Below are 25,208 nucleotides of genomic sequence, written 5' to 3'. Positions count from 1 at the left end.
AATCGCTCTAATACCAACTGTTGGTGAAGTACAAGTTATGGTATTAGATACAAACAATCGCTCCAATACCGATTGTTGGGTAAATTACTTCCACTAGGAGTTAATTACGGTTCTCATACGATCGTTTCAATACTTCTTATTGGGTACCAATATCTTAACCCTACAATATGTTTAGAAATGCGGAATAGAAGAAAATGCGAACGATCGCTAATCTTTAGTGTAAACAATAATTATCAGGATACTTAAAATCATTCAACAACAACAGATCTAATATAAGGCAACCAGAATAAAAACAATACCATAAGAGGAGTTCAGTTACATATATTTATGCTTATACATTTCTCGATATATATGAGCCCTAAGTATCGTTACTTCTCCAACAAAAGATTTTTTTTTATATGTACTTACTACGAAAATGCGCGTAGTCAATTGGTTATGGAATCAACTCTTAGATGAGTGAACATTGACCTTCTTTCAAGAATGCTGGATTCGTATTTGTGAATCATTTTCCGCTCGGATCATATTTGAATTCCCGAGACATACGTATTTAGGCATCTACAAGTAGGCATTACCGAATGAGTCAAAGAACTCAGTAATACAACCTAGAAGTCCGTGATCACTTCAGAATTTAGACCAGATCTCACTATGATCATTATAGCGACCTTGATTAGTGTGTCGTAACGGTGCTTAAATGATACACATATCAAATGTGTACAATGCTTCCCCCAAGTGATCAACATTTCACTTGTGTTCCACATATGTGATTTTAGATCCAGTTACGTGATTAATATATTCTAAAGTGATTTTATTTATTAAACTATCTATAGTATATTTTATTTGTTCTATTTATAAAATAATCATCTCACACTAATTTGAATAAGATAAAAGTAAATCAGGAAATTGCATATTCTATGGTAAGCTGGAATGCTATAAATAAGGGGTTGGGTAGTGCAAAAATCGCCCAACTAAGCCTTATTCCACACTACAAATTCAGCAACCCCTCTCCCTTTGGTCTGGATGTTTTTTTTCTCTCTCCCAAAGTTGGAAAATTCGTACATACCACTTCCCAAAGAAAGAAATAATTATTCTGACACCTCGCTGGAATAATAAGTGAGAAAAGAGTTGACCCACACCTTGGTCTCTGTTCTTCCGGAGATTACATATCTTAAAAGACTCTAGTTTCGATCAATAAACGAGCAATTGATGAACCGAAATATCCAAAGAGAAATGAGTCGCCGAGGAGTCCGAAATCTTGGAGATTCAAAGACCTAAAGAGCAAGGAGCCGCAGAAGAATTCCAAAAGCAAGGAGATCCAAAGCTAGGAGCGTGGAAGATCTATAACTGAGCCGAAATGTATGTATAATTAAATGGTCTTATGGTTTATCTTGATTACGCTTGTCTAAATATTTGATATGTTGTTGAATAATTTTGAGTATCCTAGTAATTATTGTTTACGTTGAATATTAGCGATTGTCCGCATCTTCTTCTATTCAACACTAGTAACCATATTCCAAAGGTTAAGAGATTGATTACCCTATAAGAAATACTGAAACGATTGTTCGTGTTCAATACATGGGAATGGTAATTAACGTCAGGGAAGTAATTTACCCATCAAATGGCATCAGAGCGATCGTTCGTGTCCGATACCAAACCTATATTCCCATCAATCGGTATCAGAACAATTTTTCGTGTTTAATACCAATTTGTAACTTCCCAACAATTGGTATCAGAGTTATTGTTCATGTTTGATACCAACTTGTGACTTCTCAACAATCGGTATTGGACCGATTGTTTGTGTTTGATACCAACATGTGACTTCCCAATAATAAGGCCCAACTTGGGACTAAGACTATGGTTCTTGGGCATGAGGTTCGGGTTTGAGTCCGAGCTTTAAAAAATTTATTCAATAAAAACTCAGGCATGGGGATGAGCATGGCCCGTACTCTTTCTCAAGCCAAGTGGAGGCCCAGATTGAAGCATGGCCCATGCTCTTTTATGGGGGGTTGGGATCGAGGAGTAACATAAGGCCCAACTTGGGACTAAGACTATGGTTCTTGGTGATGATGTTCGGGCTTGAGTCCGAGCTTTAAAAATTTGTATAAAAAGCTCAAGCCTATGGATGAGCATGGCCCGTGCTCTTTCTTAAGCCAAGTGGAGGCTTAGACTCAAGCATGGCCCGTGCTCTTTTATAGGCGGTTGAGCCCGATGAGTGACATAAGACCTAACTTGGGACTAAGACTATGGTTCTTGGGGATGATGTTCGGGCTTGAGTCCGATCTTGAAAAAATTTATATAAAAAAAAAAGCTCAAGCATGAGGATGAACATGGCTCGTGCTCTTTCTCAAGGCAAGTGGAGGCCAAGACTCAAGCATGGCCCATACTCTTTTATGGGCGGTTGATCCCGAAGAGTGATATAAAACCTAACTTTGGACTACGACTATGGCCTTTGGGGATGAGGTACGGGCTTGAGCCCGAACTTTAAAAAATCTAAAAAAAAAGCTCAAAGCGTAATATTCACTTTCAATCCTTACAATATATTTTGTTTAATCTTAAAAATTATATCATCAATAATAAACTTAAATCAAAGTCTAAAAACATGTTTTATAAATAAAAATTATTCTTACAAAAAAAATAAAAGAAGAAGAATTGTTTTTATGTATAAGTATATATTTTATTTTAAAAAAGAATATTTTATTTTAAAAATGAATATTTTATAGTCTATTCTAAAATGGTTGAGATAGGCTTGACTTTTTTTCAGGGTGTGAGGGCTCAAGCCCATGTAATTCCCTTAAACAAGCTTAATTCGGCCTTATTGTTTTTCAAGCCGGGCCATACCAGCTTAAAATCATTAATAAGAAGGTCGGGCTAGGCAGTCAACGGATGCCCCGACCCAATTGAGGTTATTATAATGGGAAACGATTTTTGGCATAACTCACGAGTGAGAACGATCCACCCCTGAGTTGACACGTGGCCACTAACTGCCACGTGTCAACTCACGAGCGGATCGTTCCCACTCGTGAGTTGTGCCAAATAGCATAACTCTATTATAATTGCTTTCTGCTTCATGCCATTAAGAGCCACATGTATAATGTTAGGAAGTCCCATCATTTTTTTTTTTTGAAATGCTGCAGTGGGGATTGAGCCACATGTATAATGTTAGGAAGTCCCATCATTATCATTTAATTTTGTATCGTTTTTTTCTTTTCATTTTCTTATGTATTGTGACAGGTCAATTTCAAGTGGGTAATTTCTTATATAAAAAGTGCGTTTTGGAAATGACTAATTCTTTTCCACACACGTTATGTATAGTAGAATTTATAACCGAGTCGTAATTTGTAAACAATAAAAATATATAATTTTTACACTTCATCAGAAGAAAAAAAAAATCTTTCAATTAAATGAATAACGAAGAATAAAATAGTGAATGTGCCAAATGTACTATATGAATTTGAAAACAAATTCAAAAGAATTTAAACGAATCTTTACGATAAACTTGCGCAGTTTTATTGAACATTTCAAGAAAGAAACGCTATATTCATATTGCCTTTGAAATTGTCAAAAAAAAAAAAAAACAATGGTAACTTACACTTCATTCACAATATATATATTTTTTTTTAAACAAACAAAAACAAAACAGAAAGTAAAACTAAAATTAAAAAAAAAAAAAAAAAAAAAAAAAAACAAGAACAAAAGTGTGTAACTGGACCAGAATGATCCAACGAATATTAAAATAATATAGGTAGTATCAAATTGTTTTTCACTAGATCTCAATTTCTTTCTTTTTTGGGCGAGACCCAGTTCTTCTTTCTTTCTTTCTTCAATTTTGGTACAAGTACAACACGCAATTTTCTGATCTAAATTATTTGTATATTAATCTTATCATTATTACTAAACAATTTTGCAGGCTTTCATCAAGTTGCAGGAACAAGTCATAGGAAACAATCAACCACAATCAAGTAGTGTACCTTTTATATATAAGCCATCGCTTTTTTCACAATCACTTCAAAATCAAATTAAGGTCTCGCCACAAAACCTCCAAGATATATCAAAAGAAAGTCATGAGAGAAAGAAATCCCCTCAACACCTTAAGTTTCTTATCATTAACCATAGTAATCTACACAACTTTGCTTGTGAAGTGTGTAAGATCTGAAGAGTTTGTTGTTGGCGATGAAGATGAATGGGACAGCCAGGGATATTATCTATCTTGGTCACAAAGCTAGAATTTCACTGTTGGTGATGTTCTAGGTATAATCCTTTTTCACACTTGAAAATCCATTTAGACATAGCAAAATCATGTGTTACAAAGTTTTTTATTTTATTTTTTGGGGTGTGTGTATAGTTTTCAAGTATGTTGAAGGGCAACACAACGTGTTCGAGGTAGGCGAAAGCACGTACAGATCGTGCGACTCGAGCGGGGTAGTTTTGTCGATGCACACGACCGGGAACGACAGAATCGAGTTGACTGAGGCGAGGAAATATTGGTTCATATGCGGCATCGTTAGTCATTGCCTCGGAGGAATGAGGTTCGGGATCGAAGTGGGGCGATCTCGTAATTCCACGGAAGATATTGTACCGAACGGTTCGCCATCTGGCGCACCACCACAGGTTACGGTGGCCCGGAACTCCAGTGATTGCTTGTTGAGCAAAGGCTTGGGAAATTGGGTTTTGTTTGTAACCTTTTTCGCTTTTCTGTTTGCTCAAATTTCACTACCGCTGTAAAGAAAATATAATGGTTTAAAGTGAATTTTTTTTAACTGTCGGTCTATTTTTAACTATTGGTAGCTATATCCGTTGGTGGATAGGGAAAAAAAGAGCAGTACATTGGTTTGTGTTAAATGGCTATCAAGAAGATGTAAAATACTTTTATGACCATAAGAATTTTTTGTAACACACTAGATTGGCTGTAGAATGCTATGGTGATATTTTTATTATTATTTTTTTTTTAAATCAGATGGCGAAATTGAATTATATATGACACGGTAATGCGTGTGATCATGACATATATATATATATATAAATATATGCTATGGTGATATTAAATTTATTATTTTTTTTAAATCAGATGGCGAAATTGAATTATATATGACACGGTAACGCGTGTGATCATGACACACACACATATATATATATATATACACACATCAAATTGTAGTTTAATGAAACTGTTAATCGCCTACATAATTTTTTCATATATAATTTTAAAGATAATAAAATGATAAATTGATTATACTTAAATTAACCTTATGCCCCCACCGATGCCGCTCTCTCTAGATCCGTAACCTTAACTGTCTCATTTGTCATCTGAAAGAGAGTGCAAATTACATAAGCTAACAATAGATCACTTCTCATTCTTATTTGGAAAGTGGAAGGATTGATTAATATGAAGGGATTTTACTATGAAAATAAATTTATTGTGTTGTTTGGTAGAGAGGAGGGAAAACAAAATGAAAGGATTGAAGCTTTCCGTGGCACCCACAAAAAAACTATCTCTCTCAATTTAGAAAGATCGAGAAAGACGGAAACAAAAAAATGAAAGTAAATAATACAAAATAATGGCAATTACATATATATAATTTAATACTATAATTATTATTGCAAAAATAATAGCAATTTAGTAATTTAAGTACACAAAATATCAACCATTCCTCTCTATTTTAGTTTATACCAAACAAACAAATGAATGGATTCTAATCTTTCATCACATTATACCAATCAACTTTTTAAAAATTTATAATTCACAATTTTCTTTTTCTTTCTCTTCCCTCCTTGTTACTCCATCCATTCAATTTTCTATCATCCCTACCAATCAAAAGCCTAGTTTTATATGACTTTTTTTTTTCTCAATGTTATAGTTTCATTTAATTTTCCGTTTACAGTTTCATTTAAAATAAGGCAATATCATCTTAAATTTAAAAATAAGATATTTATCGAATATTTGAAAGTTAGAGGTATATGTGTAATTTCTTCTCAGAAAGAAGGCTAGTAAGTCATTTCGCACCAGTAAAGCCTAAAATGACGTCTTACCAGCATATACATATCAATAACTAATTAAAGAAAATTAAGACCGAAAACAAACTAATAGAATAATGATTGTCAACAGATATTAGTTAAGGTGTACTGAATAATTAGAGAGAAACATCAAGGATGTGAAATTATAAATAAATAAATAATCAGTAGGTTTGTTGGTGATGAAGGTGTTGTTGATAGTCAAGGAGACTTCCATTTCCATTTTCAGGGGGTTTAGACATGTCACACAATCCTCTTGATGGATTCCTTGTGAACTCCAACAAGATATCCCTCAAGTTATCAGCTTGGACTACCATTTTACTATCCTTCTTCTGCCACCCAAGAAACAAGAATAAAAACAAATGAAATTGATTTCATATCCCATTATAATAAGTAAGATATTGATAACTAGTTGTTACATTTTACAAAAAAAAAAAAAAAAAAGCAAATAACCACGTTTTATGATTTCACTGATGATAGGTAAAAATAAGACTATTTTAAAGATTTTGAAGGTTATTTGATTACTTTGCTATCAATAGCAAACTAAGTTACATATCAATCTGGTCACTCGCTTTTTTCTAATAAGTATTATTACTTATTTAATGAAACCATAGTACAGAAGAAGGAGAAAGGAATAAAAAAGAAAAGAAATGATTAAATATTTTTTAGTTGTGTTTGATATAGATGAGAGAAAAATGATAGATCTATGAATTATTTAGAAGTATATTTGCACAAAACAATATTTTTTCTTTTAAAATTGGAAGAATTAAAAATGCTGAGTCCGATAATTTCACAATACCTCCAAAACCTTCACCCTTTTTCTTTTTACCCTCTACCAAATAACTACAAATGTCATATTAATAATAAAAGAGAATCATCTCTCTCTCTCTCTCTCTCTCTCTCTCTCTCTCACACAAAAACTCAAACACAGCTTAAAACAAGATATCTAATTATAAACTACCATGTCTACGTCAAAACTCATAACTTGACAAATTAAAAACCAAAGCAATAATAATAATAATAACTTGTTTCACAAGAAATAAGAGTTAACCAAAGGAACATACCTCGACTTTGAGAACGTTAGACACAAGGTTTCTGAAGGTGGTGACATTGGCATTAGTGACTTCTAGTCCCAAAGAGTTCAGAGCCTCCAATAGCCTCACGAATCTCCCGGGCTTGTGCTCACAAAACACCTTCACATAGAACTCATTCCCATCTATTTGAGCCACTTCAACTTGGGGCTATATATAAATCATATTAAATAAACAAAAAAGTATTTAGTAAACATAATTGAGTATTGCCTTTAGAATTTATATATTTATTTACTACCAAACTCTACCTCCATTTGTGGCGCCTTGTCATTCGCAGTGGTATCAGAGTCGAGGTTTTGTTTCGATGCGGTTATCTCATTGTTACCCGATGCTTCAAAGGAATAAATGTTAGGGGACTCGGAATCGGCCCCAAAATTCAAAATCTCAGACTTGGGATTGTTTCTTTTTCCGTTTGCTCCGTCGATCACGGAAAGTTCCTCGAGCTCATCTTGAAGCTCTTTTTCTTGTCTTTTCAAGTCCTTCACGTACTCTATTGCGTCACGAAGAATCGAAGCCCTATCCAACTATTCGTCAACAAAAAAAAAAATATAAACAATGTGTACGGATGATCCAAGTTTAAATAACAATTAAGATTCTTTAAGTTACGAAATATGAGCACATCTATGTGGTATCAAATGGGACGACCGGATCGTTTTAAATGGTTTGGATAAATTGAGACCACCCCAATAAGAAAACAAAATTATGGAGCAATAAATCCATTTTGACCGTTTGTTCTAGCTTTAACCGTTTAAGACACGATAATTTTTATTTTAATAGTTTAACTAAAAAACATCTAAATTAAATAAATTATCATTAGTTGTGATGAAAAAAAAAAACATGCTGAAAATTAATATATTTAACTCAAACTCGATATATTCAGCACCAAATATTAAGTTCAAATGCACTAAAGTTAAACAAAAAATTATTGACAAAATGAAGTCTCGGAAAAAGTCCGCAATCCGACCTATACATCAGTTTCAATATAGCAATATGAACTGGACTGTTTATTAAGAACGAATTTAAGATTAAAAAAAAAAGGGGGGACTAGATTAGTAACAATCATTTTGGTCTGATTTATGATTTTCAGATTATTTTTTCAAAGCCCTCAACAACGAATAAATAAAAATCGAGCTATTTTTTTTAACATTTAGTGAAAATAGTCATAAAACAAGTAAATTTCTAAATCCGAGTTTTATAAAATATTTAGGAGTAATTATTTTCTATGTTAATGGCAAGTACATATATAGTGAAAATAGTGATAAAAACAATGAGATGAAGTTGGTTTAATTACCTTGGAAATATTCGGAACTAAAGACCTAAGAGTGTAGAGCCTCTCGTTGAGCTTCTTTCTGCGCTTCCTTTCAGCGACAAGGTTTTTGCTCTGCGGCCCTTTCCCCGACGACGACTTTCTGCTTCCGTGCTGCTTATTCCCTTCGTTGTCTTCCTCGTCGCTGCAATCCGACATCGAGTTCGACCGTTCTTGCCCTCTCTTCGCTCCCTTGTCCTCCGCCTCCAAAAACGACGCCTCGTTTCTCGCCCCGAACTGCACTGGGATGTCGTACGGCGACAGGTTCAGCCCCTCGAACGCCGTCGCCGGCGACACCGGTGGCTTCTCTGCTGTCGCTGTCTCTGTTGTGGGGTCCACTATTTTGTCCGACTCGTCGTTCATGACGAACGCTCTCGACGATTGGATTATTTGATCGTTCATGTCGATGATGAAGCTTGCCGTCGTTGCGTCGTTTTGATGATGATCGAGTAGTGGCGGTGATATGTTGCATTGCGACGTTACGAAATCAATCACGTTTGGGTCTTCTGGTATCTGTGAAATAAAATAAATATGTATTAATTAGTTTGAAACATGTAATTCATATTCACGAATGTGTGTGACTGACTGTGAACATACTTGCTTGTTAACGAAAAGCTCAACCAACCCTCCTGCCATTGGAATCAAAACCCTGGTCCCACTACATTCCTGCAATATTACTATTAAGTTAGTAAATTCCTTTATCTACAATAAATATCGTTATAATTAATTATTTACTAGATAGAAGTAACCTCAAGAAAATGGGAGCCTGTGACACTAGAAGAGTTTAGCCAACTGGGCTGGTTTGATATCAACGTCTGTGCATAAATTCTGTTCATTTGGAGAGGAAAAAAGAAAAAGTCAAGTTATGATACAAAATCATTATCTGCATGCTAATAATGGTACTTAATAAGTGAAATGAATTTATAGTAAATACATACCCAGAGTCCAAAGGCATGGAAGTTGGCAATTGGAAAAGAAGGTCACAAGAGTTGGTTCTTGGGTGTTGAAACATGGTGTCTCTGCATGGAATGAGTGGCGAAACTGGGAAAAGAAGTTCTTCATCTCCACAATTATTGTTATTATTCGCTTCTTGTGAGGTTTCAGCCCCACCACAACAACAATTCATCCACTCAACAAATCTGTAACAATAAGACGCCATCAATAATGTCACAAATATAACATTTTAATCATATATATTTCTCTACTTGATTGATTTATATATAACCTTTGGTCTTCACTTAATTTCCATAGGACACAAAAGTCCCACCCTTTTGATCCCACGAGAGGTCTAAGACTTTCCATCATGTTTTGCATAAGCATGTACATATCACCTGCAATAAATAAATCAATGAGAATATTATCTACCACTAGCTAACCCTAATTATATACGCATTTTTTTTTTTTTTTGGTAATGAAAAACTTTGCTACCTCTTTTGGTTGAAGGAAGCAAGTAATAAAAGCATAGGCAGGTTGGAATAACAAGCAGAATATATAGGCAGCAGAAAATACAAAGGAAGACCTCCATATATATATATGTAAATGAGTATATATATGCGTATGTATATACATATATATATATATGTGTATGTATGTATATATAATATATATATATATGTGCCTACGGTGTGTGTTTGTGTGTACATACAAGAATGATAAATCTTCGAATCACTCTATGTATTGTAGACCCCACTTTCAAAACCAAAAGTACATAGCGAAAATCAGAAAATAGAGAAACAAACAAATTAAAAAGAAATCATAATATACATTAACCTCTTAAATTGCCATATGATATTGGTAGGTGAACTATAAGCATGGCATGAAAGACTGATTTTATTAACGAATTAAATATAAATAACACCCTCTATCCTTTGTCAATTAAGTATTCAAGGGTATACAAATTATCATTTAAAAAATAATTAAAATCAGAAAGTGATAGCAGGACCATATTGCATGACCTAAAAGTGTGGCGTTATACTTTAACAACCTTTAAGTTTTTCACTCGCTTGGGGATTAATTTTATATATTTCATGTCTCAACTACTCTCGAACTCTTGAACCCGAAACGGAAAAAAAAAAAAAAAAAAAAAAAACCGCGTAAGAAAAGTTCACAGAAGGAAACATATATATTATATTCAAGGCTTGAAATTTATAACTTTAACCCCGACTATATATAGACGAATTGGTATTAAGTTTTTCCAACTACTTTATATATGTCGCATGTCACGTTTTTCCTAAATCTAACTCTTTGATTTTATGCTTATGAACAAGTCTGAAATGGTGCTACGTTATTCATCCTAAATTGAAAAAATTTCCCCCTTTTGAGAATAAATTTCCTTTTATGTAACAAAACTTTATTCTCCTCCTTTTACTTTTTCTGTTAGAGAGTATACTTGAGAGACGAGAAGATAAGAGAGAGAAATAAATATATACATAAGAAAATAAAAAAAAAATATTTTTAGTTGGTAATGATGAGAGGGTGATATCTGCATGACCCAACTTATTGCCTACAAAACCCTAACTACCTTTGCTTTCGCTGAAGTTTTTTAATGTACATTTTGGCTTAATATTTTGTTTCATTTTCCAACTACTCTCTCAAGCTTTGTTTCGCATTTGGGAAACAATATACACATTAAAGTCTCTTCTTTTAGTTAGGTATAGTATAGTCTGTTATTAGTCTAGTTAATTAATTGACGATACACTTTCTTTGGAAAAAAAAAAAAAAAAAAAAAAAACTATATCTGTTCCAAAGCACTATTTTTAGTATAATCAAATATTAAACAACAATCTTGCAACATATGTGTACATTCCTTATACATCTATATGTTATACATGGATCCGTATTGTTAGTGATTTTTCTGCACGTGAAAAGGCAAACGCTGATTTAATAATTATCATACGTGCAAATAACCTTGCTAGCTAACCAACATATAACAAAATTAATTTTTTTAGAACAATAAGTCATAAACGATGATATTGTCTAATGGTACTACTACATATATATAATACCGTTATTTATTTTTTCTGTAGTCAAAATTATAAATTGACCTCTTTTTAAACGTGATGATTGTTCTTTTTTTATTTTTATTTTTTATGTGAAAAATCCCCTATTACTTTTTTTTTTTTTTTTTGAAACAGACCACCCCCAGGAACTCTTAGCTCATTCGTAAGAAGAGCTGGGGGGGGAATTCATTCAACAAGATCAAACGTCAAAGCGTTCCGCACAGGGGGCGGAACCTCCCCTGACTCACAAAACCCAAAAACTTCAGAATTCACAACCCATTTACAAAGGCTATGCAACTCCATTTAATGTCCTACTACACCACAAGAACTTAACATCAACAAACTCTTTTGCTAATTCTAAAGTTGAATTAAACAAAGGAATAACAGACTAAAAAGGGCTGTCTTTCGATCCCGCCAAGCTGTCCATGACGATTTTGTTATCACCCTCTATCTCCAAACGCCTGATGTTTCGGAATCTAGCCAAGAGCAAGGCCATCTGGACAGCCTTGAGTTCAGCTTCTGCAACAGAGTCCGCTTCGATACGGACTCTTTTAAGTGTGGGCCTTAAACTCTTTTTCCATTAAGAAAAACACTTTTAAGCTTAAAAAAGTTTGATGACATAAAAATTCTTGAAATACCCACTTTCCATAAATACCGATTTTTCAATATTAATTTCTCTAAAAAGAAATCCGGAAATAAACAAAATAAAACCGTAAATATGGCTATAACCTAAGAAAGAGTATTTAGTTATGACAATGAATATAGACTTTGAATCTTTTATAAACCTTTAAAAATTCAAATATTTTATTTCAGAACACAAAATCTTTTATTTAAAAAAACAAGAGTTCTTTAAAAAGAGGATTCACAACAAATCAGAACAAATTTATTTGATATCCTTATAAAGTAGGATTTTCAATCATAAAACAAATCCAATAAATTTTTTTAATTTATAACTGATCAAAGTAAATAAAATATTCCCATATAGAATATTATGAACATAGTCCATATTTCATCGAACCAATGAATCTAACTTTATTTTGATAATTACGAACATGTTCTTGAATAATTTTAGCTTTGAATGATCAAACATATCTCTTATATTTTGATAAAGGTTGTAAATCGAAAATCATGATTCTTGAGTCAAATGGTAAATTGGGAGAATCTAACTCTAGCTCTAATACCAATTGATGGAAAAACACGTTGATATTAAATACAAACAATCGCTCTAATACCAACTGTTGGTGAAGTACAAGTTATGGTATTAGATACAAACAATCGCTCCAATACCGATTGTTGGGTAAATTACTTCCACTAGGAGTTAATTACGGTTCTCATACGATCGTTTCAATACTTCTTATTGGGTACCAATATCTTAACCCTACAATATGTTTAGAATTGCGGAATAGAAGAAAATGCGAACGATCGCTAATCTTTAGTGTAAACAATAATTATCAGGATACTTAAAATCATTCAACAACAACAGATCTAATATAAGGCAACCAGAATAAAAACAATACCATAAGAGGAGTTCAGTTACATATATTTATGCTTATACATTTCTCGATATATATGAGCCCTAAGTATCGTTACTTCTCCAACAAAAGATTTTTTTTTATATGTACTTACTACGAAAATGCGCGTAGTCAATTGGTTACGGAATCAACTCTTAGATGAGTGAACATTGACCTTCTTTCAAGAATGCTGGATTCGTATTTGTGAATCATTTTCCGCTCGGATCATATTTGAATTCCCGAGACATACGTATTTAGGCATCTACAAGTAGGCATTACCGAATGAGTCAAAGAACTCAGTAATACAACCTAGAAGTCCGTGATCACTTCAGAATTTAGACCAGATCTCACTATGATCATTATAGCGACCTTGATTAGTGTGTCGTAACGGTGCTTAAATGATACACATATCAAATGTGTACAATGCTTTCCCCAAGTGATCAACATTTCACTTGTGTTCCACATATGTGATTTTAGATCCAGTTACGTGATTAATATATTCTAAAGTGATTTTATTTATTAAACTATCTATAGTATATTTTATTTGTTCTATTTATAAAATAATCATCTCACACTAATTTGAATAAGATAAAAGTAAATCAGGAAATTGCATATTCTATGGTAAGCTGGAAAGCTATAAATAAGGGGTTGGGTAGTGCAAAAATCGCCCAACTAAGCCTTATTCCACACTACAAATTCAGCAACCCCTCTCCCTTTGGTTTGGATGTTTTTTTTCTCTCTCCCAAAGTTGGAAAATTCGTACATACCACTTCCCAAAGAAAGAAATAATTATTCTGACACCTCGCTGGAATAATAAGTGAGAAAAGAGTTGACCCACACCTTGGTCTCTGTTCTTCCGGAGATTACATATCTTAAAAGACTCTAGTTTCGATCAATAAACGAGCAATTGATGAACCGAAATATCCAAAGAGACATGAGTCGCCGAGGAGTCCGAAATCTTGGAGATTCAAAGACCCAAAGAGCAAGGAGCCGCAGAAGAATTCCAAAAGCAAGGAGATCCAAAGCTAGGAGCGTGGAAGATCTATAACTGAGCCGAAATGTATGTATAATTAAATGGTCTTATGGTTTATCTTGATTACGCTTGTCTAAATATTTGATATGTTGTTGAATAATTTTGAGTATCCTAGTAATTATTGTTTACGTTGAATATTAGCGATTGTCCGCATCTTCTTCTATTCAACACTAGTAACCATATTCCAAAGGTTAAGAGATTGATTACCCTATAAGAAATACTGAAACGATTGTTCGTGTTCAATACATGGGAATGGTAATTAACGTCAGGGAAGTAATTTACCCATCAAATGGCATCAGAGCGATCGTTCGTGTCCGATACCAAACCTATATTCCCATCAATCGGTATCAGAACAATTTTTCGTGTTTAATACCAATTTGTAACTTCCCAACAATTGGTATCAGAGTTATTGTTCATGTTTGATACCAACTTGTGACTTCTCAACAATCGGTATTGGACCGATTGTTTGTGTTTGATACCAACATGTGACTTCCCAATAATAAGGCCCAACTTGGGACTAAGACTATGGTTCTTGGGGATGAGGTTCGGGTTTGAGTCCGAGCTTTAAAAAATTTATTCAATAAAAACTCAGGCATGGGGATGAGCATGGCCCGTACTCTTTCTCAAGCCAAGTGGAGGCCCAGATTGAAGCATGGCCCATGCTCTTTTATGGGGGGTTGGGATCGAGGAGTAACATAAGGCCCAACTTGGGACTAAGACTATGGTTCTTGGTGATGATGTTCGGGCTTGAGTCCGAGCTTTAAAAATTTGTATAAAAAGCTCAAGCCTATGGATGAGCATGGCCCGTGCTCTTTCTTAAGCCAAGTGGAGGCTTAGACTCAAGCATGGCCCGTGCTCTTTTATAGGCGGTTGAGCCCGATGAGTGACATAAGACCTAACTTGGGACTAAGACTATGGTTCTTGGGGATGATGTTCGGGCTTGAGTCCGATCTTGAAAAAATTTATATAAAAAAAAAGCTCAAGCATGAGGATGAACATGGCTCGTGCTCTTTCTCAAGGCAAGTGGAGGCCAAGACTCAAGCATGGCCCATACTCTTTTATGGGCGGTTGATCCCGAAGAGTGATATAAAACCTAACTTTGGACTACGACTATGGCCTTTGGGGATGAGGTACGGGCTTGAGCCCGAACTTTAAAAAATCTAAAAAAAAAGCTCAAAGCGTAATATTCACTTTCAATCCTTACAATATATTTTGTTTAATCTTAAAAATTATATCATCAATAATAAACTTAAATCAAAGTCTAAAAACATGTTTTATAAATAAAAATTATTCTTACAAAAAAAATAAAAGAAGAAGAATTGTTTTTATGTATAAGTATATATTTTATTTTAAAAAAGAATATTTTATTTTAAAAATGAATATTTTATAGTCTATTCTAAAATGGTTGAGATAGGCTTGACTTTTTTTCAGGGTGTGAGGGCTCAAGCCCATGTAATTCCCTTAAACAAGCTTAATTCGGCCTTATTGTTTTTCAAGCCGGGCCATACCAGCTTAAAATCATTAATAAGAAGGTCGGGCTAGGCAGTCAACGGATGCCCCGACCCAATTGAGGTTATTATAATGGGAAACGATTTTTGGCATAACTCACGAGTGAGAACGATCCACCCCTGAGTTGACACGTGGCCACTAACTGCCACGTGTCAACTCACGAGCGGATCGTTCCCACTCGTGAGTTGTGCCAAATAGCATAACTCTATTATAATTGCTTTCTGCTTCATGCCATTAAGAGCCACATGTATAATGTTAGGAAGTCCCATCATTTTTTTTTTGAAATGCTGCAGTGGGGATTGAGCCACATGTATAATGTTAGGAAGTCCCATCATTATCATTTAATTTTGTATCGTTTTTTTCTTTTCATTTTCTTATGTATTGTGACGGGTCAATTTCAAGTGGGTAATTTCTTATATAAAAAGTGCGTTTTGGAAATGACTAATTCTTTTCCACACACGTTATGTATAGTAGAATTTATAACCGAGTCGTAATTTGTAAACAATAAAGATATATAATTTTTACACTTCATCAGAAGAAAAAAAAAATCTTTCAATTAAATGAATAACGAAGAATAAAATAGTGAATGTGCCAAATGTACTATATGAATTTGAAAACAAATTCAAAAGAATTTAAACGAATCTTTACGATAAACTTGCGCAGTTTTATTGAACATTTCAAGAAAGAAACGCTATATTCATATTGCCTTTGAAATTGTCAAAAAAAAAAAAAAAAAAAACAATGGTAACTTACACTTCATTCACAATATATATATTTTTTTTTAAACAAACAAAAACAAAACAGAAAGTAAAACTAAAATTAAAAAAAAAAAAAAAAAAAAAAAAAAAAAACAAGAACAAAAGTGTGTAACTGGACCAGAATGATCCAACGAATATTAAAATAATATAGGTAGTATCAAATTGTTTTTCACTAGATCTCAATTTCTTTCTTTTTTGGGCGAGACCCAGTTCTTCTTTCTTTCTTTCTTCAATTTTGGTACAAGTACAACACGCAATTTTCTGATCTAAATTATTTGTATATTAATCTTATCATTATTACTAAACAATTTTGCAGGCTTTCATCAAGTTGCAGGAACAAGTCATAGGAAACAATCAACCACAATCAAGTAGTGTACCTTTTATATATAAGCCATCGCTTTTTTCACAATCACTTCAAAATCAAATTAAGGTCTCGCCACAAAACCTCCAAGATATATCAAAAGAAAGTCATGAGAGAAAGAAATCCCCTCAACACCTTAAGTTTCTTATCATTAACCATAGTAATCTACACAACTTTGCTTGTGAAGTGTGTAAGATCTGAAGAGTTTGTTGTTGGCGATGAAGATGAATGGGACAGCCAGGGATATTATCTATCTTGGTCACAAAGCTAGAATTTCACTGTTGGTGATGTTCTAGGTATAATCCTTTTTCACACTTGAAAATCCATTTAGACATAGCAAAATCATGTGTTACAAAGTTTTTTATTTTATTTTTTGGGGTGTGTGTATAGTTTTCAAGTATGTTGAAGGGCAACACAACGTGTTCGAGGTAGGCGAAAGCACGTACAGATCGTGCGACTCGAGCGGGGTAGTTTTGTCGATGCACACGACCGGGAACGACAGAATCGAGTTGACTGAGGCGAGGAAATATTGGTTCATATGCGGCATCGTTAGTCATTGCCTCGGAGGAATGAGGTTCGGGATCGAAGTGGGGCGATCTCGTAATTCCACGGAAGATATTGTACCGAACGGTTCGCCATCTGGCGCACCACCACAGGTTACGGTGGCCCGGAACTCCAGTGATTGCTTGTTGAGCAAAGGCTTGGGAAATTGGGTTTTGTTTGTAACCTTTTTCGCTTTTCTGTTTGCTCAAATTTCACTACCGCTGTAAAGAAAATATAATGGTTTAAAGTGAATTTTTTTTAACTGTCGGTCTATTTTTAACTATTGGTAGCTATATCCGTTGGTGGATAGGGAAAAAAAGAGCAGTACATTGGTTTGTGTTAAATGGCTATCAAGAAGATGTAAAATACTTTTATGACCATAAGAATTTTTTGTAACACACTAGATTGGCTGTAGAATGCTATGGTGATATTTTTATTATTATTTTTTTTTTAAATCAGATGGCGAAATTGAATTATATATGACACGGTAATGCGTGTGATCATGACATATATATATATATATATATAAATATATGCTATGGTGATATTAAATTTATTATTTTTTTTAAATCAGATGGCGAAATTGAATTATATATGACACGGTAACGCGTGTGATCATGACACACACACATATATATATATATATATACACATCAAATTGTAGTTTAATGAAACTGTTAATCGCCTACATAATTTTTTCATATATAATTTTAAAGATAATAAAATGATAAATTGATTATACTTAAATTAACCTTATGCCCCCACCGATGCCGCTCTCTCTAGATCCGTAACCTTAACTGTCTCATTTGTCATCTGAAAGAGAGTGCAAATTACATAAGCTAACAATAGATCACTTCTCATTCTTATTTGGAAAGTGGAAGGATTGATTAATATGAAGGGATTTTACTATGAAAATAAATTTATTGTGTTGTTTGGTAGAGAGGAGGGAAAACAAAATGAAAGGATTGAGCATGGTTAGCTTTCCGTGGCACCCACAAAAAAACTATCTCTCTCAATTTAGAAAGATCGAGAAAGACGGAAACAAAAAAATGAAAGTAAATAATACAAAATAATGGCAATTACATATATATAATTTAATACTATAATTATTATTGCAAAAATAATAGCAATTTAGTAATTTAAGTACACAAAATATCAACCATTCCTCTCTATTTTAGTTTATACCAAACAAACAAATGAATGGATTCTAATCTTTCATCACATTATACCAATCAACTTTTTAAAAATTTATAATTCACAATTTTCTTTTTCTTTCTCTTCCCTCCTTGTTACTCCATCCATTCAATTTTCTATCATCCCTACCAATCAAAAGCCTAGTTTTATATGACTTTTTTTTTTCTCAATGTTATAGTTTCATTTAATTTTCCGTTTACATTTCATTTAAAATAAGGCAATATCATCTTAAATTTAAAAATAAGATATTTATCGAATATTTGAAAGTTAGAGGTATATGTGTAATTTCTTCTCAGAAAGAAGGCTAGTAAGTCATTTCGCACCAGTAAAGCCTAAAATGACGTCTTACCAGCATATACATATCAATAACTAATTAAAGAAAATTAAGACCGAAAACAAACTAATAGAATAATGATTGTCAACAGATATTAGTTAAGGTGTACTGAATAATTAGAGAGAAACATCAATGATGTGAAATTATAAATAAATAAATAATCAGTAGGTTTGTTGGTGATGAAGGTGTTGTTGATAGTCAAGGAGACTTCCATTTCCATTTTCAGGGGGTTTAGACATGTCACACAATCCTCTTGATGGATTCCTTGTGAACTCCAACAAGATATCCCTCAAGTTATCAGCTTGGACTACCATTTTACTATCCTTCTTCTGCCACCCAAGAAACAAGAATAAAAACAAATGAAATTGATTTCATATCCCATTATAATAAGTAAGATATTGATAACTAGTTGTTACATTTTACAAAAAAAAAAAAAAAAGCAAATAACCACGTTTTATGATTTCACTGATGATAGGTAAAAATAAGACTATTTTAAAGATTTTGAAGGTTATTTGATTACTTTGCTATCAATAGCAAACTAAGTTACATATCAATCTGGTCACTCGCTTTTTTCTAATAAGTATTATTACTTATTTAATGAAACCATAGTACAGAAGTTAAGTCATTATGACCACTAAAATGTTACGTGAATGGATGGCTTCTTGTAAAAGAAAGAGAAAGGAATAAAAAAGAAAAGAAATGATTAAATATTTTTTAGTTGTGTTTGATATAGATGAGAGAAAAATGATAGATCTATGAATTATTTAGAAGTATATTTGCACAAAACAATATTTTTTCTTTTAAAATTGGAAGAATTAAAAATGCTGAGTCCGATAATTTCACAATACCTCCAAAACCTTCACCCTTTTTCTTTTTACCCTCTACCAAATAACTACAAATGTCATATTAATAATAAAAGAGAATCATCTCTCTCTCTCTCTCTCTCTCTCTCTCTCTCTCTCTCTCTCACACAAAAACTCAAACACGGCTTAAAACAAGATATCTAATTATAAACTACCATGTCTACGTCAAAACTCATAACTTGACAAATTAAAAACCAAAGCAATAATAATAATAATAACTTGTTTCACAAGAAATAAGAGTTAACCAAAGGAACATACCTCGACTTTGAGAACGTTAGACACAAGGTTTCTGAAGGTGGTGACATTGGCATTAGTGACTTCTAGTCCCAAAGAGTTCAGAGCCTCCAATAGCCTCACGAATCTCCCGGGCTTGTGCTCACAAAACACCTTCACATAGAACTCATTCCCATCTATTTGAGCCACTTCAACTTGGGGCTATATATAAATCATATTAAATAAACAAAAAAGTATTTAGTAAACATAATTGAGTATTGCCTTTAGAATTTATATATTTATTTACTACCAAACTCTACCTCCATTTGTGGCGCCTTGTCATTCGCAGTGGTATCAGAGTCGAGGTTTTGTTTCGATGCGGTTATCTCATTGTTACCCGATGCTTCAAAGGAATAAATGTTAGGGGACTCGGAATCGGCCCCAAAATTCAAAATCTCAGACTTGGGATTGTTTCTTTTTCCGTTTGCTCCGTCGATCACGGAAAGTTCCTCGAGCTCATCTTGAAGCTCTTTTTCTTGTCTTTTCAAGTCCTTCACGTACTCTATTGCGTCACGAAGAATCGAAGCCCTATCCAACTATTCGTCAACAAAAAAAAAATATAAACAATGTGTACGGATGATCCAAGTTTAAATAACAATTAAGATTCTTTAAGTTACGAAATATGAGCACATCTATGTGGTATCAAATGGGACGACCGGATCGTTTTAAATGGTTTGGATAAATTGAGACCACCCCAATAAGAAAACAAAATTATGGAGCAATAAATCCATTTTGACCGTTTGTTCTAGCTTTAACCGTTTAAGACACGATAATTTTTATTTTAATAGTTTAACTAAAAAACATCTAAATTAAATAAATTATCATTAGTTGTGATGAAAAAAAAAACATGCTGAAAATTAATATATTTAACTCAAACTCGATATATTCAGCACCAAATATTAAGTTCAAATGCACTAAAGTTAAACAAAAAATTATTGACAAAATGAAGTCTCGGAACAAGTCCGCAATCCGACCTATACATCAGTTTCAATATAGCAATATGAACTGGACTGTTTATTAAGAACGAATTTAAGATTAAAAAAAAAAGGGGGGACTAGATTAGTAACAATCATTTTGGTCTGATTTATGATTTTCAGATTATTTTTTCAAAGCCCTCAACAACGAATAAATAAAAATCGAGCTATTTTTTTTAACATTTAGTGAAAATAGTCATAAAACAAGTAAATTTCTAAATCCGAGTTTTATAAAATATTTAGGAGTAATTATTTTCTATGTTAATGGCAAGTACATATATAGTGAAAATAGTGATAAAAACAATGAGATGAAGTTGGTTTAATTACCTTGGAAATATTCGGAACTAAAGACCTAAGAGTGTAGAGCCTCTCGTTGAGCTTCTTTCTGCGCTTCCTTTCAGCGACAAGGTTTTTGCTCTGCGGCCCTTTCCCCGACGACGACTTTCTGCTTCCGTGCTGCTTATTCCCTTCGTTGTCTTCCTCGTCGCTGCAATCCGACATCGAGTTCGACCGTTCTTGCCCTCTCTTCGCTCCCTTGTCCTCCGCCTCCAAAAACGACGCCTCGTTTCTCGCCCCGAACTGCACTGGGATGTCGTACGGCGACAGGTTCAGCCCCTCGAACGCCGTCGCCGGCGACACCGGTGGCTTCTCTGCTGTCGCTGTCTCTGTTGTGGGGTCCACTATTTTGTCCGACTCGTCGTTCATGACGAACGCTCTCGACGATTGGATTATTTGATCGTTCATGTCGATGATGAAGCTTGCCGTCGTTGCGTCGTTTTGATGATGATCGAGTAGTGGCGGTGATATGTTGCATTGCGACGTTACGAAATCAATCACGTTTGGGTCTTCTGGTATCTGTGAAATAAAATAAATATGTATTAATTAGTTTGAAACATGTAATTCATATTCACGAATGTGTGTGACTGACTGTGAACATACTTGCTTGTTAACGAAAAGCTCAACCAACCCTCCTGCCATTGGAATCAAAACCCTGGTCCCACTACATTCCTGCAATATTACTATTAAGTTAGTAAATTCCTTTATCTACAATAAATATCGTTATAATTAATTATTTACTAGATAGAAGTAACCTCAAGAAAATGGGAGCCTGTGACACTAGAAGAGTTTAGCCAACTGGGCTGGTTTGATATCAACGTCTGTGCATAAATTCTGTTCATTTGGAGAGGAAAAAAGAAAAAGTCAAGTTATGATACAAAATCATTATCTGCATGCTAATAATGGTACTTAATAAGTGAAATGAATTTATAGTAAATACATACCCAGAGTCCAAAGGCATGGAAGTTGGCAATTGGAAAAGAAGGTCACAAGAGTTGGTTCTTGGGTGTTGAAACATGGTGTCTCTGCATGGAATGAGTGGCGAAACTGGGAAAAGAAGTTCTTCATCTCCACAATTATTGTTATTATTCGCTTCTTGTGAGGTTTCAGCCCCACCACAACAACAATTCATCCACTCAACAAATCTGTAACAATAAGACGCCATCAATAATGTCACAAATATAACATTTTAATCATATATATTTCTCTACTTGATTGATTTATATATAACCTTTGGTCTTCACTTAATTTCCATAGGACACAAAAGTCCCACCCTTTTGATCCCACGAGAGGTCTAAGACTTTCCATCATGTTTTGCATAAGCATGTACATATCACCTGCAATAAATAAATCAATGAGAATATTATCTACCACTAGCTAACCCTAATTATATACGCATTTTTTTTTTTTTTTGGTAATGAAAAACTTTGCTACCTCTTTTGGTTGAAGGAAGCAAGTAATAAAAGCATAGGCAGGTTGGAATAACAAGCAGAATATATAGGCAGCAGAAAATACAAAGGAAGACCTCCATATATATATATGTAAATGAGTATATATATGCGTATGTATATACATATATATATATGTGTATGTATGTATATATAATATATATATATGTGCCTACGGTGTGTGTTTGTGTGTACATACAAGAATGATAAATCTTCGAATCACTCTATGTATTGTAGACCCCACTTTCAAAACCAAAAGTACATAGCGAAAATCAGAAAATAGAGAAACAAACAAATTAAAAAGAAATCATAATATACATTAACCTCTTAAATTGCCATATGATATTGGTAGGTGAACTATAAGCATGGCATGAAAGACTGATTTTATTAACGAATTAAATATAAATAACACCCTCTATCCTTTGTCAATTAAGTATTCAAGGGTATACAAATTATCATTTAAAAAATAATTAAAATCAGAAAGTGATAGCAGGACCATATTGCATGACCTAAAAGTGTGGCGTTATACTTTAACAACCTTTAAGTTTTTCACTCGCTTGGGGATTAATTTTATATATTTCATGTCTCAACTACTCTCGAACTCTTGAACCCGAAACGGAAAAAAAAAAAAAAAAAAAAAAAACCGCGTAAGAAAAGTTCACAGAAGGAAACATATATATTATATTCAAGGCTTGAAATTTATAACTTTAACCCCGACTATATATAGACGAATTGGTATTAAGTTTTTCCAACTACTTTATATATGTCGCATGTCACGTTTTTCCTAAATCTAACTCTTTGATTTTATGCTTATGAACAAGTCTGAAATGGTGCTACGTTATTCATCCTAAATTGAAAAAATTTCCCCCTTTTGAGAATAAATTTCCTTTTATGTAACAAAACTTTATTCTCCTCCTTTTACTTTTTCTGTTAGAGAGTATACTTGAGAGACGAGAAGATAAGAGAGAGAAATAAATATATACATAAGAAAATAAAAAAAAAATATTTTTAGTTGGTAATGATGAGAGGGTGATATCTGCATGACCCAACTTATTGCCTACAAAACCCTAACTACCTTTGCTTTCGCTGAAGTTTTTTAATGTACATTTTGGCTTAATATTTTGTTTCATTTTCCAACTACTCTCTCAAGCTTTGTTTCGCATTTGGGAAACAATATACACATTAAAGTCTCTTCTTTTAGTTAGGTATAGTATAGTCTGTTATTAGTCTAGTTAATTAATTGACGATACACTTTCTTTGGAAAAAAAAAAAAAAAAAAAAAAAACTATATCTGTTCCAAAGCACTATTTTTAGTATAATCAAATATTAAACAACAATCTTGCAACATATGTGTACATTCCTTATACATCTATATGTTATACATGGATCCGTATTGTTAGTGATTTTTCTGCACGTGAAAAGGCAAACGCTGATTTAATAATTATCATACGTGCAAATAACCTTGCTAGCTAACCAACATATAACAAAATTAATTTTTTTAGAACAATAAGTCATAAACGATGATATTGTCTAATGGTACTACTACATATATATAATACCGTTATTTATTTTTTCTGTAGTCAAAATTATAAATTGACCTCTTTTTAAACGTGATGATTGTTCTTTTTTTATTTTTATTTTTTATGTGAAAAATCCCCTATTACTTTTTTTTTTTTTTTTGAAACAGACCACCCCCAGGAACTCTTAGCTCATTCGTAAGAAGAGCTGGGGGGGGGAATTCATTCAACAAGATCAAACGTCAAAGCGTTCCGCACAGGGGGCGGAACCTCCCCTGACTCACAAAACCCAAAAACTTCAGAATTCACAACCCATTTACAAAGGCTATGCAACTCCATTTAATGTCCTACTACACCACAAGAACTTAACATCAACAAACTCTTTTGCTAATTCTAAAGTTGAATTAAACAAAGGAATAACAGACTAAAAAGGGCTGTCTTTCGATCCCGCCAAGCTGTCCATGACGATTTTGTTATCACCCTCTATCTCCAAACGCCTGATGTTTCGGAATCTAGCCAAGAGCAAGGCCATCTGGACAGCCTTGAGTTCAGCTTCTGCAACAGAGTCCGCTTCGATACGGACTCTTTTAAGTGTGGGCCTTAAACTCTTTTTCCATTAAGAAAAACACTTTTAAGCTTAAAAAAGTTTGATGACATAAAAATTCTTGAAATACCCACTTTCCATAAATACCGATTTTTCAATATTAATTTCTCTAAAAAGAAATCCGGAAATAAACAAAATAAAACCTTAAATATGGCTATAACCTAAGAAAGAGTATTTAGTTATGACAATGAATATAGACTTTGAATCTTTTATAAACCTTTAAAAATTCAAATATTTTATTTCAGAACACAAAATCTTTTATTTAAAAAAACAAGAGTTCTTTAAAAAGAGGATTCACAACAAATCAGAACAAATTTATTTGATATCCTTATAAAGTAGGATTTTCAATCATAAAACAAATCCAATAAATTTTTTTAATTTATAACTGATCAAAGTAAATAAAATATTCCCATATAGAATATTATGAACATAGTCCATATTTCATCGAACCAATGAATCTAACTTTATTTTGATAATTACGAACATGTTCTTGAATAATTTTAGCTTTGAATGATCAAACATATCTCTTATATTTTGATAAAGGTTGT

General features: G+C 33.3%; 4 protein-coding genes across 4 annotated transcripts; 2 read left to right on the top strand and 2 right to left on the bottom strand.

The window, feature by feature from the left end:
- The first annotated feature begins 2,439 nt into the window (after positions 1-2,439).
- Positions 2,440-4,719, top strand: LOC149388015 (stellacyanin-like). The gene is made up of 4 exons (XM_089622327.1): positions 2,440-2,457; positions 3,229-3,243; positions 3,905-3,956; positions 4,340-4,719. The coding sequence occupies exons 1-4, from the start codon at positions 2,440-2,442 to the stop codon at positions 4,717-4,719; spliced, it is 465 nt and encodes a 154-aa protein (XP_089478453.1).
- A 1,451-nt stretch (positions 4,720-6,170) lies between these two features.
- On the bottom strand, positions 6,171-11,898 carry LOC149388014 (transcription factor ABORTED MICROSPORES-like). Its single transcript, XM_089622326.1, has 9 exons — positions 11,847-11,898; positions 9,629-9,734; positions 9,342-9,542; positions 9,153-9,231; positions 9,001-9,069; positions 8,389-8,916; positions 7,346-7,621; positions 7,071-7,247; positions 6,171-6,338 (listed from the first exon to the last, which is right to left on the bottom strand). The coding sequence occupies exons 1-9, from the start codon at positions 11,896-11,898 to the stop codon at positions 6,171-6,173; spliced, it is 1,656 nt and encodes a 551-aa protein (XP_089478452.1).
- Positions 11,899-15,058: 3,160 nt separating this feature from the next.
- Positions 15,059-17,344, top strand: LOC149388013 (blue copper protein 1a-like). The gene is made up of 3 exons (XM_089622325.1): positions 15,059-15,076; positions 16,530-16,581; positions 16,965-17,344. Exons 1-3 carry the CDS (start codon positions 15,059-15,061, stop codon positions 17,342-17,344), a joined length of 450 nt encoding a protein of 149 aa, XP_089478451.1.
- Positions 17,345-18,806: 1,462 nt separating this feature from the next.
- On the bottom strand, positions 18,807-24,588 carry LOC149388012 (transcription factor ABORTED MICROSPORES-like). The gene is made up of 9 exons (XM_089622324.1): positions 24,537-24,588; positions 22,323-22,428; positions 22,036-22,236; positions 21,847-21,925; positions 21,695-21,763; positions 21,083-21,610; positions 20,042-20,317; positions 19,767-19,943; positions 18,807-18,974 (listed from the first exon to the last, which is right to left on the bottom strand). Exons 1-9 carry the CDS (start codon positions 24,586-24,588, stop codon positions 18,807-18,809), a joined length of 1,656 nt encoding a protein of 551 aa, XP_089478450.1.
- Positions 24,589-25,208: the final 620 nt, after the last annotated feature.

Source organism: Urtica dioica, chromosome 8 (genome assembly GCF_054948205.1).
Source record: "Urtica dioica subsp. dioica isolate 48M chromosome 8, U.dioica_male_clone48M_v1_H2, whole genome shotgun sequence".
In the NCBI taxonomy this organism is placed as follows: domain Eukaryota; kingdom Viridiplantae; phylum Streptophyta; class Magnoliopsida; order Rosales; family Urticaceae; genus Urtica; species Urtica dioica.
The sequence above is the reverse complement of the archived record's forward strand: the minus strand, read 5'-3'. Positions and strand labels throughout refer to the sequence as shown.

What these genes read in the sequence shown, in the direction of transcription:
- LOC149388013 (XM_089622325.1), top strand. An exon ending in AAACAATCAACCACAATCAA is followed by an intron (nt 16,582 to 16,964) that starts GTAGTGTACCTT and finishes GTGTGTGTATAG; the next exon opens with TTTTCAAGTATGTTGAAGGG.
- LOC149388012 (XM_089622324.1), bottom strand. Translation starts at nt 24,588, where the DNA reads ATGGCCTTGCTCTTGGCTAGATTCCGAAACATCAGGCGTTTGGAGATA. An exon ending in CAGGCGTTTGGAGATAGAGG is followed by an intron (nt 22,429 to 24,536) that starts GTGATAACAAAA and finishes TATTTATTGCAG; the next exon opens with GTGATATGTACATGCTTATG. An exon ending in TAGTTCCGAATATTTCCAAG is followed by an intron (nt 20,318 to 21,082) that starts GTAATTAAACCA and finishes GTTGACGAATAG; the next exon opens with TTGGATAGGGCTTCGATTCT.
- LOC149388015 (XM_089622327.1), top strand. An exon ending in AAACAATCAACCACAATCAA is followed by an intron (nt 3,957 to 4,339) that starts GTAGTGTACCTT and finishes GTGTGTGTATAG; the next exon opens with TTTTCAAGTATGTTGAAGGG.
- LOC149388014 (XM_089622326.1), bottom strand. Translation starts at nt 11,898, where the DNA reads ATGGCCTTGCTCTTGGCTAGATTCCGAAACATCAGGCGTTTGGAGATA. An exon ending in AAATTAAGTGAAGACCAAAG is followed by an intron (nt 9,543 to 9,628) that starts GTTATATATAAA and finishes TTATTGTTACAG; the next exon opens with ATTTGTTGAGTGGATGAATT. An exon ending in AGCTTTTCGTTAACAAGCAA is followed by an intron (nt 8,917 to 9,000) that starts GTATGTTCACAG and finishes TTTATTTCACAG; the next exon opens with ATACCAGAAGACCCAAACGT.